This window comes from Sardina pilchardus, chromosome 8 (assembly GCF_963854185.1).
Source record: "Sardina pilchardus chromosome 8, fSarPil1.1, whole genome shotgun sequence".
In the NCBI taxonomy this organism is placed as follows: domain Eukaryota; kingdom Metazoa; phylum Chordata; class Actinopteri; order Clupeiformes; family Clupeidae; genus Sardina; species Sardina pilchardus.
This window is the reverse complement of record NC_085001.1, coordinates 33,972,566-33,985,321: the sequence shown is the minus strand read 5'-3', so window position 1 is coordinate 33,985,321 and position 12,756 is coordinate 33,972,566. Positions and strand designations below refer to the sequence as shown.

The window sequence follows — 12,756 nt, the reverse complement described above, 5'->3', positions numbered from 1 at the left end:
GACGCTTGATTAAGACAGTTGAGAATCCTCTTACGAGCTTTAGAACCTGATGTGGTGGTTGTCTGGCTATGGGCTAACATGCAGCAGCAAGTAGCCTGGGTGCCAGCCGAACTTAGCCCCGGCCACAACATTTAAGGTTTGGAAGTTCGGTCTGGCATTGCTCCATTGTGGCGCAACTATGCTTGAACCAGAGCTGTGCAGACCAATCAAATTGTCAGGGTGGGCTTTATATGACGATGGAGAAATGATTAACAGTAACATACTCAACCACTTCACCAAAGAGCGCTTTGGTTGACTTAGCTTACAACAAAGATGCTGCTCTGATTGGTTGTAGGTCTATCCAATTGAGTGAAGAGGCATTTTTTTCCTGGTTCAGTTGAAACACACCCCATAATTACAGCCCAATAGCCTAGAAATCTAGATGCCCCTAGCAGCAGCAAATGTAATTTGGCTGGCGGGGCAGTCTAGGCACAATCCATAGAGCCAGGGAGCTGAGAACCCGAAGCACCAGCGGGCCAATCACAGCGTGTATAGAGTCGGTGGGTGGGCTTAACATAATGGTGACTGACAAGCAACCAGAAGTTGCGATGGTAACGCATCCTGTTATTTGAAAACAAGAAGATGATTCGTTTAGCGTTATCCTATTGCGTGGAGAGGGAAGGTTACGCATCCTGCTACTTGAAAACAAGAAGATGATTCATTTAACGTTATCCTATTGCGGGGAGGGAATTTGAAAGACAACTGTTTATCCCACCCCTCCGATTGAGCCCTGTCTACGGTGAGTGTCCAGACCCTACATCTTGATGTGGGTCTGGCTCGTCAGGCTAACAGCCCAGTGGAGCAGTATCAGACTCAAATTCTGACTAGAATTTTGAGTATGACAACGTCAGGCTAAGCAGCAAGACAAGTTGTGGGTTAAAATCAGGCCTGCCACCATTGTGCCCTTGAGCAGGGCACTTAACCTATTAGTTGCTCTGGGGAGATTATCCCTTGTAATAATATGTACAGTAAAAGTGTAAAAATTAGTATATAAGTATGAATGAGTAAGTTTCCCCATGCATAAAGGCTTATTAATGAACGTTTCAGTAAATTTCCTTTCCTTGTAGAATCCTTATACTGTACTCCTTGCAGAATCCTGTGGTGGTCTTAAAAGTTAAAGGGTCGTTTAGCTGAAAGTCACAAACAAGCACAGTCAGGGCAAGTAAGCAAAATTCAGGGATTCTATAAAGCAGTCTCTTAGAGTTTCTGAGTAGAAATGAAACCAAAATAACTTTTTAGATCCAAGTGCTTGTAGCGGGCAGTCCTAAGCTACATAAGAAGCCAACAGTGATGGAGCTCAACAACTACAGACCGTTGGCACTCACTTCAGTCATCATGAAGTGCTTGGAGCGGAGAGTCCTAAGCTAGTCCTAATCAGACGCCGGCTCCCCACCACCCTCCCTACCAGTGTGCCTATTGCAAGAACAGGTCCATGGGTGATGCAATTTCATCTGCCCTCCACTTTGCCCCTAAACACCTGGAACAATGCAACCAGTGCCGTCACTCCCACCACGCGCATCATGCACTGTGCTTTAGGCACCAAAGGACAGAGGGGCCACCCAAATATAGCCAATGAATAGTAGCCTAGCTTTACTGCAAACTGTGCTTCTCTCCTCCTCGATAACATTTACAATGTCAAAATACACCAACACCATGGTACATTCAAGGATGATACTGTACTTTTGGGGTTCTCTCAATCTCCACCACATATAGCAGATCTAACTTTACTTACTTCACTTAAATGCAGGAGAGAGGCAACGAGAGTGGCAGACTCCAGCTGAATTATCATTGTGTATCTCCTTTTAAATAAGGAAATCATGAAGTCAACAAAGAGAGATTGTTGTTTGTGAGGTTATCTGGGTCCTATACTGTAGGTCCTACTGATAGGCCTACTGATCATTTTTAAACTCAGATTGGTGAAAGGGCTCTTTAACATAGGCTGCAATCAATGTGATTTGGGACATGGACAAGAATATAAAAACTAGTCTACTACTTTTCCTTTGTAGAATGGAATTGATGAGTTTCGCACATCCATTCAAATAGCTAGGTGGCTACCAGGCTTCACTTTTAATTTGAAACACAAAGCAACTCACATAGGCACCAAAATGGCCAGCAGCGGCACTGAATGCAACACCCATGTGAGGATGCTGTTCATTGACTTTGGCTCTGCGCTTAACCCTCCTGTTGTGTTCGTTTCATGTTTGCTAGTTTTATGCATCCGTCATAAATGGCTGCTGCATTATAACTTGTTATAAATCCATAGTGATACATATATTATCATCTAATGTTGTGATAGCTCTTTGTATCAACTTATATTCTGTTGAATATTACCTGTTTTGAACTTGACCTGAGCTCATGCAAGTCAGAAAGCAGAACATTATATTGGGGAAAGGTTCCAGTGGGGGCTGGCAGAGAAGCAAATAGGGGGAGTGATGGTGTGTTTGTGTGTGTGTTTTAATGTACAGAAGCACACGAACAGTCCATCTGATCAATAGGTATGCGCCTGGATTCAATTTTATACACTGACCATTTTCTCACTCATTCATTTCTAATGGTCGGTCATTTTTGACCAGGAATACACATGGGTGTTCTAAAGTTAAATTAAACACGCAAATTGTAATGCAAATGATCAAAATTTGTTTTATGTGTTCAGATGCCCTGCAAGTCATGGAGCCTCATGGGAGTCAGAATAAGTTATCAATATTTTTTAAAGAAAACAATTGTCAATCAGTCACATGCGAACACAACAGGAGGGTTAACACAATCATCCCGATGAAGCTGATTGGGCAGCTTGGCTTGCTGGATCTCAACACCTCCATTTGCAACTGCATCCTGGATGTCCTGATGGAGAAGCCCCAGACAGTTCAGTTCAGATTGTCAGCACCAGCTCCAGAACCATCACACTGAACCCTGGTGCGTGCTCAGTCCTCTACTCTTTACTCTCCTGACACACAACTTCCAGCTCTCTCTCAAACCACATCATCAAGTTTGCAGACGATACCACAGTAGTGGGTAACAACGTAACAGCAACCATGATGATATACGGCTGGGCAACAATCTCTTTCTCAACGTCCAAAAAACCAAAGAGGTGCTCGTTGACTACTGGAAACAGGAACAGGTGAAGGCCACCAAGTTCCTTGGTGTCCACACTGAAGACAATCTATCCTGGTCCACCAACAACTACCTGGCCAAAAAAAGCCCAGCAGCGTCTGCACTTTCTCCGACGGCTGAAGAAGGTCCATCTCCCAACACCATTCTCTTTTTCTTTTATAGGGGAACTATAGAGAGTGTCCTGACCACATGCATCAGTGTGTGGTGCCTTTGATTGCACGCTGCTCCAAAGAGCCACTGTAAGAGACTCCATGGCCTCTTCACTAGGGCTCAACCGATATGTTTTTTTCAGGGTCGATACCGATATCAATTATTACCACAAAAAGAGTCCAGTAACTGATATGAACAACTGATATGTCAGTTGTCCAAAAAGGGAGGTAGATAGTAAAGGTGATATGCAGCACACATTTTCTTTTTTGCATTTAATTATGCAAACATTTCTCTCTTCTTTTGTTACACAATTGTCTATCAACTTGCATCACACGTGTAAATCATGTGTATCATGTTAATCCAAAAGCTGAGTGAGCTGTGGCCCGCAATTATTTTCATAGATTACACAATGGGCTGTGTTGTTGTTGTCACAAAGTGCTGTGACATACCTAGCTCAGGACGACATTTAGTCCAGGTCAGATTTATTATGGCCGGCCCTGGGTGCCTGTAGTGTTTTCTGCCAGTCCGTTTCAAAACGGAGCAATTAGACTTCTTGACTTATGCTATAATGGAGAACTTTGGTTATACCAGCTGTAATCCTCTAGTTAGAAAGGTTGTTTATTGTTTATATGCAAAAAAATATGCTTAATCCCATTTGGAATGGTAATGCTTGAAAGTTCTGTTTTCTGCGATTTGATGTATAGTGGAGAACTTTGATCATACCAGCTGAACTCCTCTAGATAGAAAGGTCATCTTGGACTTAAATTGAAGCTTATAAACTTGGGAAGTTTTTCATATACATTTGAGGCAGTGATATGTATAATAAAATGCTTGAAAATGATCACTTTTGATGACAATTGTCAGGCGGACAGATATTTTTTTTGTCTTTTGGGGTATGTTGAGGGTGATATTTGACAGCAAAAAGGCAGCAATCCCCAAAATCTTTTTTTGGTAGTTTCCCCTATGTGTCAGGATATACCATGCTAAATTATAGGGTTATATGACCATTTATGTAGCTCCAGTACCTTAATATTCACAATTATGTCATTCCGCCAAAAGCTTTTCCCAAAAAGGGTGTTTTTTGGCTCCTGAGACCAAACGGGGCCGAGTTGGGGGTGGTCATTACCATCTTGTGATGGCTCAAGGTATAAGATAATAGGAAATAATAGTGAAAAAAAGGTAGCAAAAAACATCCTGAGGGGTGGACCTGGCTCCCGGCCTATAAGAGCAGACCTATCTGACAACATACTAACCTGGGTGAACCCAGACAAACATGTTGCTGATTTGAATTAGGCACCTCTGTAGGTTTTGTCTGAAAAGAAGCCCACTGATGTCTGTTTCCAAATCACCTACAACCAGGAACATGCATTTTATTTTAAACTGAGTAAACAAACCTTTGTTTACGAGAAAGTAGGCCTATTGTTTAATACACTTCAGAAATTATTTAGTAAGAGTTTAAGTTGGTTATGCTTTTGGAAGTTGTAAAACGGGACATGGAAACTAATTTTGTTCAGTCAGTATCTTGATTGTATTTGTGGTGAATGAAAGAGGAAGGTGGACTGAGAAGTTTTCCCATTTGCCTTTGTTCATTTTACCTGTTCAACACACCTAACTAAAGTAAAGATGGTACTCCAAGCAACTTTCTGAGCAGTGTTGCTGGGCAATGTTCTTGGGTAGTTTTGTTTGGCTCATTCCCATTTATATTGGGCATTATATGTGGTTGCTCATCAATATTGCTCGATTCATTGTCCAATGTATATCAAATAAAAGTTTAAAAACTTTGTGATCAATTAGGCCTACGACACAAAAAAAATGCAAGGGATTTTTGGTCATGGGCATGCACAACAGAGAAAGAGGAAGGGGACAGAGAAAAGTCATGCAGACTTTATTCTACAGAACTGGATAAGGACAATGTGCATTGTCATTTCCATTTTGATGGTGAGACAAAAGGGTATATCATAACTGAACTTGTATGTTTTCATCTCACATTTTCCAAAATCCCATTACATTGGCATATGCTCAGGAACTTGTGGTGTGTGTTGACTGAGGTGTGCAAGGGTGATCTGAACTGTGAAGTGGGTCAGGGTGAGGTGTACAATAGTGAATCAGATGACAACAGAAGCACTATCCGAGGAAATACCTTTCCCTCTGGTGACTTGATGACTGGCGGCATAAGAAGTCAAACTGAGCAAAGATTGAACTACCTCTTCACCAGAGTTCATTACTCAGCTAGACCAGGACCATTTCTAACAGGAGGCAGAGATTCTGAGACTAAACCACTTCCTTTCCTAATTCAATATGATCTGAAATATCTGAAGACTGCTGTACTCAGACTGCACCTTTTCAGGACATGGACCTAACTATAGTCAGATCCATACTCCAACATAGCATTTTCAGTGCAAGGAAGGACCGAATTAGCAAGTTATATTTCACCGTCTGCTTCTGCGGACCATTGTATGAATTTGCATCACGTGCAATTAGATTAAGATTGACCTCCCTCATCATCCCAGCAGCGCTCCCAGAGTAAGTTCCACGCTATGTATCTATGTATAGATCCTAAGCTTGAAAGCAAACCTCATTGCATCATTGAAAGACTAAGCTTAAAGCAAATAAAGTGTATTAGTGTATTTTTGTATATGTATTTCAGACAGAATTATCAGCCTTCAGTTTTTTTTATGTTGGTGTAATTTGTGATGGGGAAAACTGAGCTATGGGGTGTTTATTGCTGGACGACAAACATAAAGAATAAATCAGATGGTACTGGAAATACCAAAAAGAGCAAGTTAGCTGCTCATCAGCCCAAAACCCATCCATTTCTCCTAACACCAAAACACACATCTGGAAGAAAATATAATTAACCTGCTTCCCATTTTCATATCAGTGCTTGCTTTAAATAAAAAATAACCAAAAGAAATAATTTACACAACCACAATAATACAGCTAAATGGCAACCAACATAATTATATTCTAATATAATAAATTCATTTAGGTCAGACCTAAAACAGTGTTCTATGTCAGAATATCTCTCCGAATGTAATAATAATAATAAAAAAAAAATAGTGGTTAACACACTGAGAGCTGTTGACTTGAAAACTACTTTGAAATTGAAACATACTTTGTGTTTGTTTAATATCATTATATGTTGTTCCAATGACCTGCTTATAGATGATCTTTTAGGGCCAATTTACAGTGACGGATTTTGTTAATGCAGGTTGGAATTTCAGACAAGAAAGGTGTAGCTACAGTCTGAATGCAGGAAGTCTGGGTATTTCGAATCATGCAGATTCAGTGATGGGTCTGGTTCTGTGTCTGAATTCTTTTTTTTACATTCAGATATACAACATAAAAAATAACATTACATCCACAAAATAAGTTAAGCCATTATGTCTTTCACCTCAGTGTTCAAATATTTGTTTGACTGTTAAAAAAAACTACACTGAGTACTTCACATTGTAGCACTAAAAACAAAAGAGAAACATACAAAAGCACTCAAAAACACAAAGAAACAGAAACCCTCTAAGCCACTGAGCGGTGGATCAGGGCCTAGTCTACTGAAGTCTCCACAATGGAGAGCAGTTATCATGGGAGTTGTGGGAAAAGGGTCAGATGATGCTGAGGGCAGGGGAGACAGCATTAAGAACCAACACGGGTCGTGGTGGTTTTGCGATCAGAGAAGAAGCTCCTCAACAGAACCACCTGACTGATGCTGACCACCAACAGAATGATGGCCTCGCCGATGGACCAGAAGGCCACTCTGGTGTTAAGGTCCTCAGCCCGGCTGCGGCCCTGAGCCTCTCTCAAACGGAAATGGGTCTGGTAGTCAATCACCGACTTCAGTGCCTCGTGAATGGATACGCATGCAGATTCCATCTAGAAAAAAGGAAAGGGCTTAGTTTATTGCATTGTCATTTTAGAAGTTTTAATGTGCTGCTTTAAGGTGTGACTGAGAGAAATAGGATGGATATAAAAGCTTATGAGAATAATAGTTAGATTTCTGAAGAACTAAACCTTTGTCCCAGTTAATTTCAAAAAGTGATAGTAATTCTACAATAACTTTTTTACCTCAGTGTCAGTGCACTACATTAGCTTGTCCTCTGGTCGCTTCAAATCAGTAAGCCTGTTGGATCGTGCTATGCAGATCTGGCTGAACGTTACAATACAAACCTTTTTTCCCTCGATACCGGCCTTTATGAATCGTTTGATTCCCGATGCCGATAAATAAACTGCTACATAAATAAATAAATAAATACATAAATAAACATCCTTTTTTCCTTACAAAAGCTAGGCAAAACTTTAAGCGAAAAACCTTGCCAGTTTATTCAACTCAGATTTTAAGTTTGAGTAACAGATGAATTCTGTTTGAATGTAGTAATCTTTTAGCCATCTTAGAATTTTAGATAATGTCAAACCCTTTACACACTTTAAAGATATTTATTCAATTCTTTATCTCAATTTAATTTGATTATTGCAATTCTCAACATCACGGCTCAACATCTCATTCAGTCACTATTTGGGATAACTTGGTGAGAACAGACTATTAAACACCTGAATAAAATTTAAAAAACAGATGGTTCTGTTTCAATGAGTGCAGCCCATAGACTGTGTTTTAAGAGGAAAATGATGATACTGCAATGCCAAGCATGCTATGCATTTTGGCTAGATTCAGTCCACTTAAGATTTGGAGTGAAGTACAAAATTAGTCATACAAAATGATGGTTTTGAAAACCATATATGGTCAAGCTCCAATGTATATTAGTGAACCTATAACATCTAATCGGCCCTTCTAGTATTTTGAGGTCTTCTGATAAACTTTTAATCCCCAAACGTTGTTTGAAGCATAAAGGTGACTGCTTTTCCTGTAGTGGGGGGGGGGGGGGGGGGGGGGGGGTATGAAATAGTCTGTGTTAGATTGGCCCCTTCCTGTGTGCTCTGCCCCAACGATTGGTCTTCAGACTTTGGTTTATATGTATTGTTTTTCCTGAACAAGTTTTCCAATGTTTTGTTCAACCATATAGTATGTTGTTTTTAACTGTGTTCTAAAAACTAACTAACAACTATTTTTGTTGGAACTACATGTAGTAAAAGACATTAAGTCAAATTAACTGTGTTGTTTTCCATTACATAATATAGCCTACAGCTTTCATGTAATTATTTTCAGTTTGCTGATTAGGTTATAATTAGTCTGGTTTTCACCATACTTAGCTCAATCTTTTAAGATTGAACATTAGTCTGGGGAAGATGCGCTTTGATTCTACTGCAAAAGAGGCGTGATCAATGTGCATCGTTCAAATGACTCCGTACGCAATTGCCACGAGCGGGGCTAGTTGGTAAATTAAACCTTTAGCCTCTCCAGGGCAAGTTTTTGTTCTGTTTTCAAAGAAAACGTGCCTTTAACATCTTCCAAAACAGAAGCGACAGCGATTGCTGCTTTCGTTTCGTTGCTGCTTAAGTCTCGTTATCGTCACGTCATCGGCCAATAGCGTGCCAGGACTAGAGTATGGCCGTTTCTGATTGGAGCCAAAGATTCTGGCAATGAAACAGCGAAAGTAGATCTGCTGGTATCCAGCCTGAGCTGCTGGGCGAAATTCAAATTCTCCGGAAGTTCAGGCAGGGTTCACCCAGCCTAGGTTATAATAGCAGTTAAAGGCAGTTGACACAGTTGCAACTCTGTAAGTTGTAAGTCATCAGTAACTTGTATTATATCTACATGTGCCCAAATACCCTGCTCCAATGTAAAACACTATGCAACAATTTGACACTTTTTAAGGCAAGCTTTTATCTGGCAATTAGTTTAGGAATCACGTCCAAATTCAGTTTATGGTATGCGGTCGGTAGAAGGATAGATAAACACATGTGTCTTTCCCACAAGCCATCCAGGATATGCACTATGGAGTTTTGTGTTCCAGGTAGGAACACAAAGCAAACACCCATCACAGTGAGGCACTGCCATCTATATTGCCAGACAACATTCAGGTGTTTGGTGTTTGCTTGCCTTAGCCAACTCGCTAGTTTTAGAGGAAAAACTCCATACTGCTACTTTAATGCACCATCAGTAGTATTTCAGACCTTTTTCACAGAAGCCATTTTGACATGAAATAGTAGGACAACGGATTTGTTACTGATTATGTTAATGAAGTCTGTTCAATGCACCATCAGTAGTATTTCAGACCTTTTTCACAGAAGCCATTTTGACATGAAATAGTAGGACAACAGATTTGTTACTGATTATGTTAATGAAGTCTGTTCAATGTATGTAGAGCAAAATTAGAACCTTAATGTAATTTCTACCACCTAGTTCTGCCATATTTCATGTAAATGGTTGGTGTGAAAAGGTCCACTCCAGCCTGTGCCAACGCACCTGTGTGAGGGCGGTGACTCTGTTCTCATTCGGGAAGAGGGGAGGATCATCTCCGACTTGAAAGTCAAAGTATACAGTCTTGTGGGTGAATGTGGAGAATTCGTTGCTGAAACAAAACTTGAAGGTGCCGTTCTTGGCGGCTGTAAATGTGAAGCTGTCATACTGCTTTTTCATCTCTTTGTAAAGCACAGTTCCGTCAGGGTCCTCCAGGCGGCAGTCGACATCGTAATGCCCCCCGGTAACGACCTAAAAGATGACGTTCAAATGTCAGTGAGCAAATGAATGGACCATCACATTTATCAGTTGCAAGCATAGACAGTGGCAACAGTACAAATTACATAAATTCACTGTTTTAAAACCAAGTCTGCTTACATGCTCATCCAATGGTCATATTTAATTTAGAGATGGAAATAAGCCAACATTGGCCATGTCGCCACTGGGCTGGGAATGTGTTTATTTTCCCCATCAACCCTACGTAGAGCATAAGTAAAAATAGCTAACGAAGTTCACCTACCTGAAACTCCAATGTACATTTCGTGCCAATGATGATGTCTTCATAGAAACACTGCTTTGCATTATCGGGAAGCTCGAATGTGAGCTCCGAAGTAAGCACCAATCCACAAAGTAAATGAGCACAGAGCACCTGTACCCACATCCTAACACGACGAGTATCCCCCATCATAGAAGCAGTATTTGCCACCAAGTACCCTGGAATTGAAACAGCGGTTTATGCATCAAATGTATAAATACACTTAGCAACAAGAATAACATCAAATAGAAACCTTTCGAAACATTGTGAAATGTCACACAGCACGAGCCACAAATCACCCTGGACAGAGCCCCATACCCAGCTTTGTATGCTATGCTAGCTTACTCGTCTAACCAGCCGGTGGGGCAGTGTGATCAATCAACGGTAGGGAAACTCTGCAAATGGTAGGGACTAACTTGTATCTTTTACACAATCATATTGCCACGTAAAGGACCAAACTGTTCACAAATAACTATAATTTAGTGTACGGCGTTGAAAGACCAATTCTGCGATTCAACTTACCTCAAATACAGTGACCCGGATGGCGGAAGTACATGTACTTCCTGGCTACGTAGCACCATCGCAAAGACGTTCTAGTTGCCAGAAGTGCCACTATCCGATTTTGTCTTATGCTACTAGCTGTTGATTAGCAGTCATGCGCGATTGATATTTATTGCCTACCATATGCCATGCATTATATACAAAAAGGCCACTAAAGCCTATCGATACATATCTTAAAAAAAAAAAAAAACCCACTGTTTTCTTGGAGCCGTTGGAGCTTTGGAGCTGAAGCACCTTCAGTCGGGAAAACAAATAGCGTAGGCCTAGTGTAGATAATGTCAGATTTTGTATTGTAGGCTAAATGCATTAAAATGTCTGTTATGGACACCAGATTAGCCTGCAGTATGTTGTGCAAGGTAGACAAGAACGTTTCATTAGAATTTTTCATAAATCAACTTCAGTAAACGCTGTGTCATGAGCATTTGTTTCTTTGATTTAGGCCTAATCTAGCCTAGGCCTATAGGCTATAGCTCAGGTTCAGGTTTCAGTTACTGCTATCCTTCAAAAAATGGCATAACTGTTATTACCTTTTTGTGTTGAACTGGATGTGATTTGTGATTTGACAGAATTAGGGAGAACCAATATTAGCCACTAGATGGCGTGTATTTGTTTACATGTTAGTCTTTGTCCTCACTTAGGACCGTGTGAATTTCAAGTGTGTGCAAGCCAATTTAAGGCAATCTATTAGCAAAAGTGAAATAGTATTCCCAATGAAGGAGTAGACTACAATTACCTGTTTGACCTATTTTACATAAATACGATGTCTTTGAGCCCTTACTTACAACTGAGAGTAGAGTGTGGCCCAGTCATGTGTCCACCTTGGTGTGCTGCCATCTTATTGTAGCCCAGAAACACTGGCTTTTTAGAGAGGATCTTTGGTGTTTTTATGCCACTTGATGACTGACATGTTCCTCTCACTAGCTTGGAAGTGGAACAGTATTTATATTATGCCATAATTGGAGGTCAAAGTTGTGTGTGTGTGTGTGTGTGTGTGTGTGTGTGTGTGTGTGTGTGTGTGTGTGTGTGTGTGTGTGTGTGTGTGTGTGAGTTTTCCATAGGCCTCAACAATGATTATTTAAGCAATATAGCACGAGTGGGAGTGGGTTGTTGCTGGATATTCCCACGGGTGTTGTCCGGCCGTAGGCAACAATATCAATATAATTAACAATATCAATATCTTTAGACACGATAAATATAAGATTCATACTAAAGCACCACAGATATTGTTAATCCCAACTTCCAACACTGGCAACAATATCAACAATAATTAACAATATCAATATCTTTCGACACGATAAATATAAGATTCATACTAAAGTACCACAGATATTATTAATCCCAACTTCCAACTCTGAGACTTGCAAACGTACCATAGGCGCAGTGATATCGTACGCAGCATCTGAAAATAGCCCCCATAGACAACAAGCAGTAGTAGTGCCAGTAGTGTGCAAGTTGCCTTGATTATTACGCCAGATGAGAGTGTAGTTCCATGTAAAATCAGCCTAGAAAAACACCAGGTTTCATTTTCAGTTGGTCTTATTGCACTTTCTAACTTGAGAGGAGACACGTTTTAAATGAGAAAATTACCAGAAATCTCAGTCACTTTTAAACATGAAGCTAGCAGGCGAGAAGCTAATGGTCTAATCCAATTCAATGATCTATGCTAGGCTGAAGCTAAACGTTACAACGGGAACAAGGTAAATATCGATTGTTTTGCTCGAGGGGAGGTGGAAAATGAGCGTATTTCCAAAAATGGCGGAATATCCCTTTAACATAATGGTGAATGACATGCGACCAGAAGTTGCGACAGTAACGCATCCTGCTATTTGAAAACAAGAAGATGATTCGTTTAGCGTTATCCTATTGCGTGGAGAGGGAAGGTTACGCATCCTGCTACTTGAAAACAAGACGATGATTCGTTTAGGGTTATCCTATTGCGGAGAGGGAATTTGAAAGACTGTTTATCCCACCCCTCCGATTGAGCCCTGCCTACGGTGAGTTCCCAGAC

The 12,756-nt window shown here is 40.6% G+C and overlaps 1 protein-coding gene across 2 annotated transcripts; it reads right to left on the bottom strand.

The window, feature by feature from the left end:
* Positions 1–5,162: 5,162 nt before the first annotated feature.
* Positions 5,163–10,781, bottom strand: tmed7 (transmembrane p24 trafficking protein 7). Of its 2 annotated transcripts, none has more exons than XM_062543721.1 (4): positions 10,710–10,781; positions 10,173–10,366; positions 9,659–9,904; positions 5,163–7,170 (listed from the first exon to the last, which is right to left on the bottom strand). In XM_062543721.1, the coding sequence occupies exons 2-4, from the start codon at positions 10,338–10,340 to the stop codon at positions 6,934–6,936; spliced, it is 651 nt and encodes a 216-aa protein (XP_062399705.1). In that variant the 5' UTR covers positions 10,341–10,366; positions 10,710–10,781; the 3' UTR covers positions 5,163–6,933. The 2 variants fall into 2 exon arrangements, with proteins under 2 accessions (XP_062399705.1, XP_062399704.1); XM_062543720.1 differs by lacking the exon at positions 10,710–10,781 and adding an exon at positions 10,533–10,660.
* Positions 10,782–12,756: the final 1,975 nt, after the last annotated feature.

What these genes read in the sequence shown, in the direction of transcription:
- tmed7 (XM_062543721.1), bottom strand. Translation starts at nt 10,340, where the DNA reads ATGATGGGGGATACTCGTCGTGTTAGGATGTGGGTACAGGTGCTCTGT. An exon ending in AATGTACATTGGAGTTTCAG is followed by an intron (nt 9,905 to 10,172) that starts GTAGGTGAACTT and finishes GTCATCTTTTAG; the next exon opens with GTCGTTACCGGGGGGCATTA. An exon ending in GAGTCACCGCCCTCACACAG is followed by an intron (nt 7,171 to 9,658) that starts GTGCGTTGGCAC and finishes CCTTTTTTCTAG; the next exon opens with ATGGAATCTGCATGCGTATC.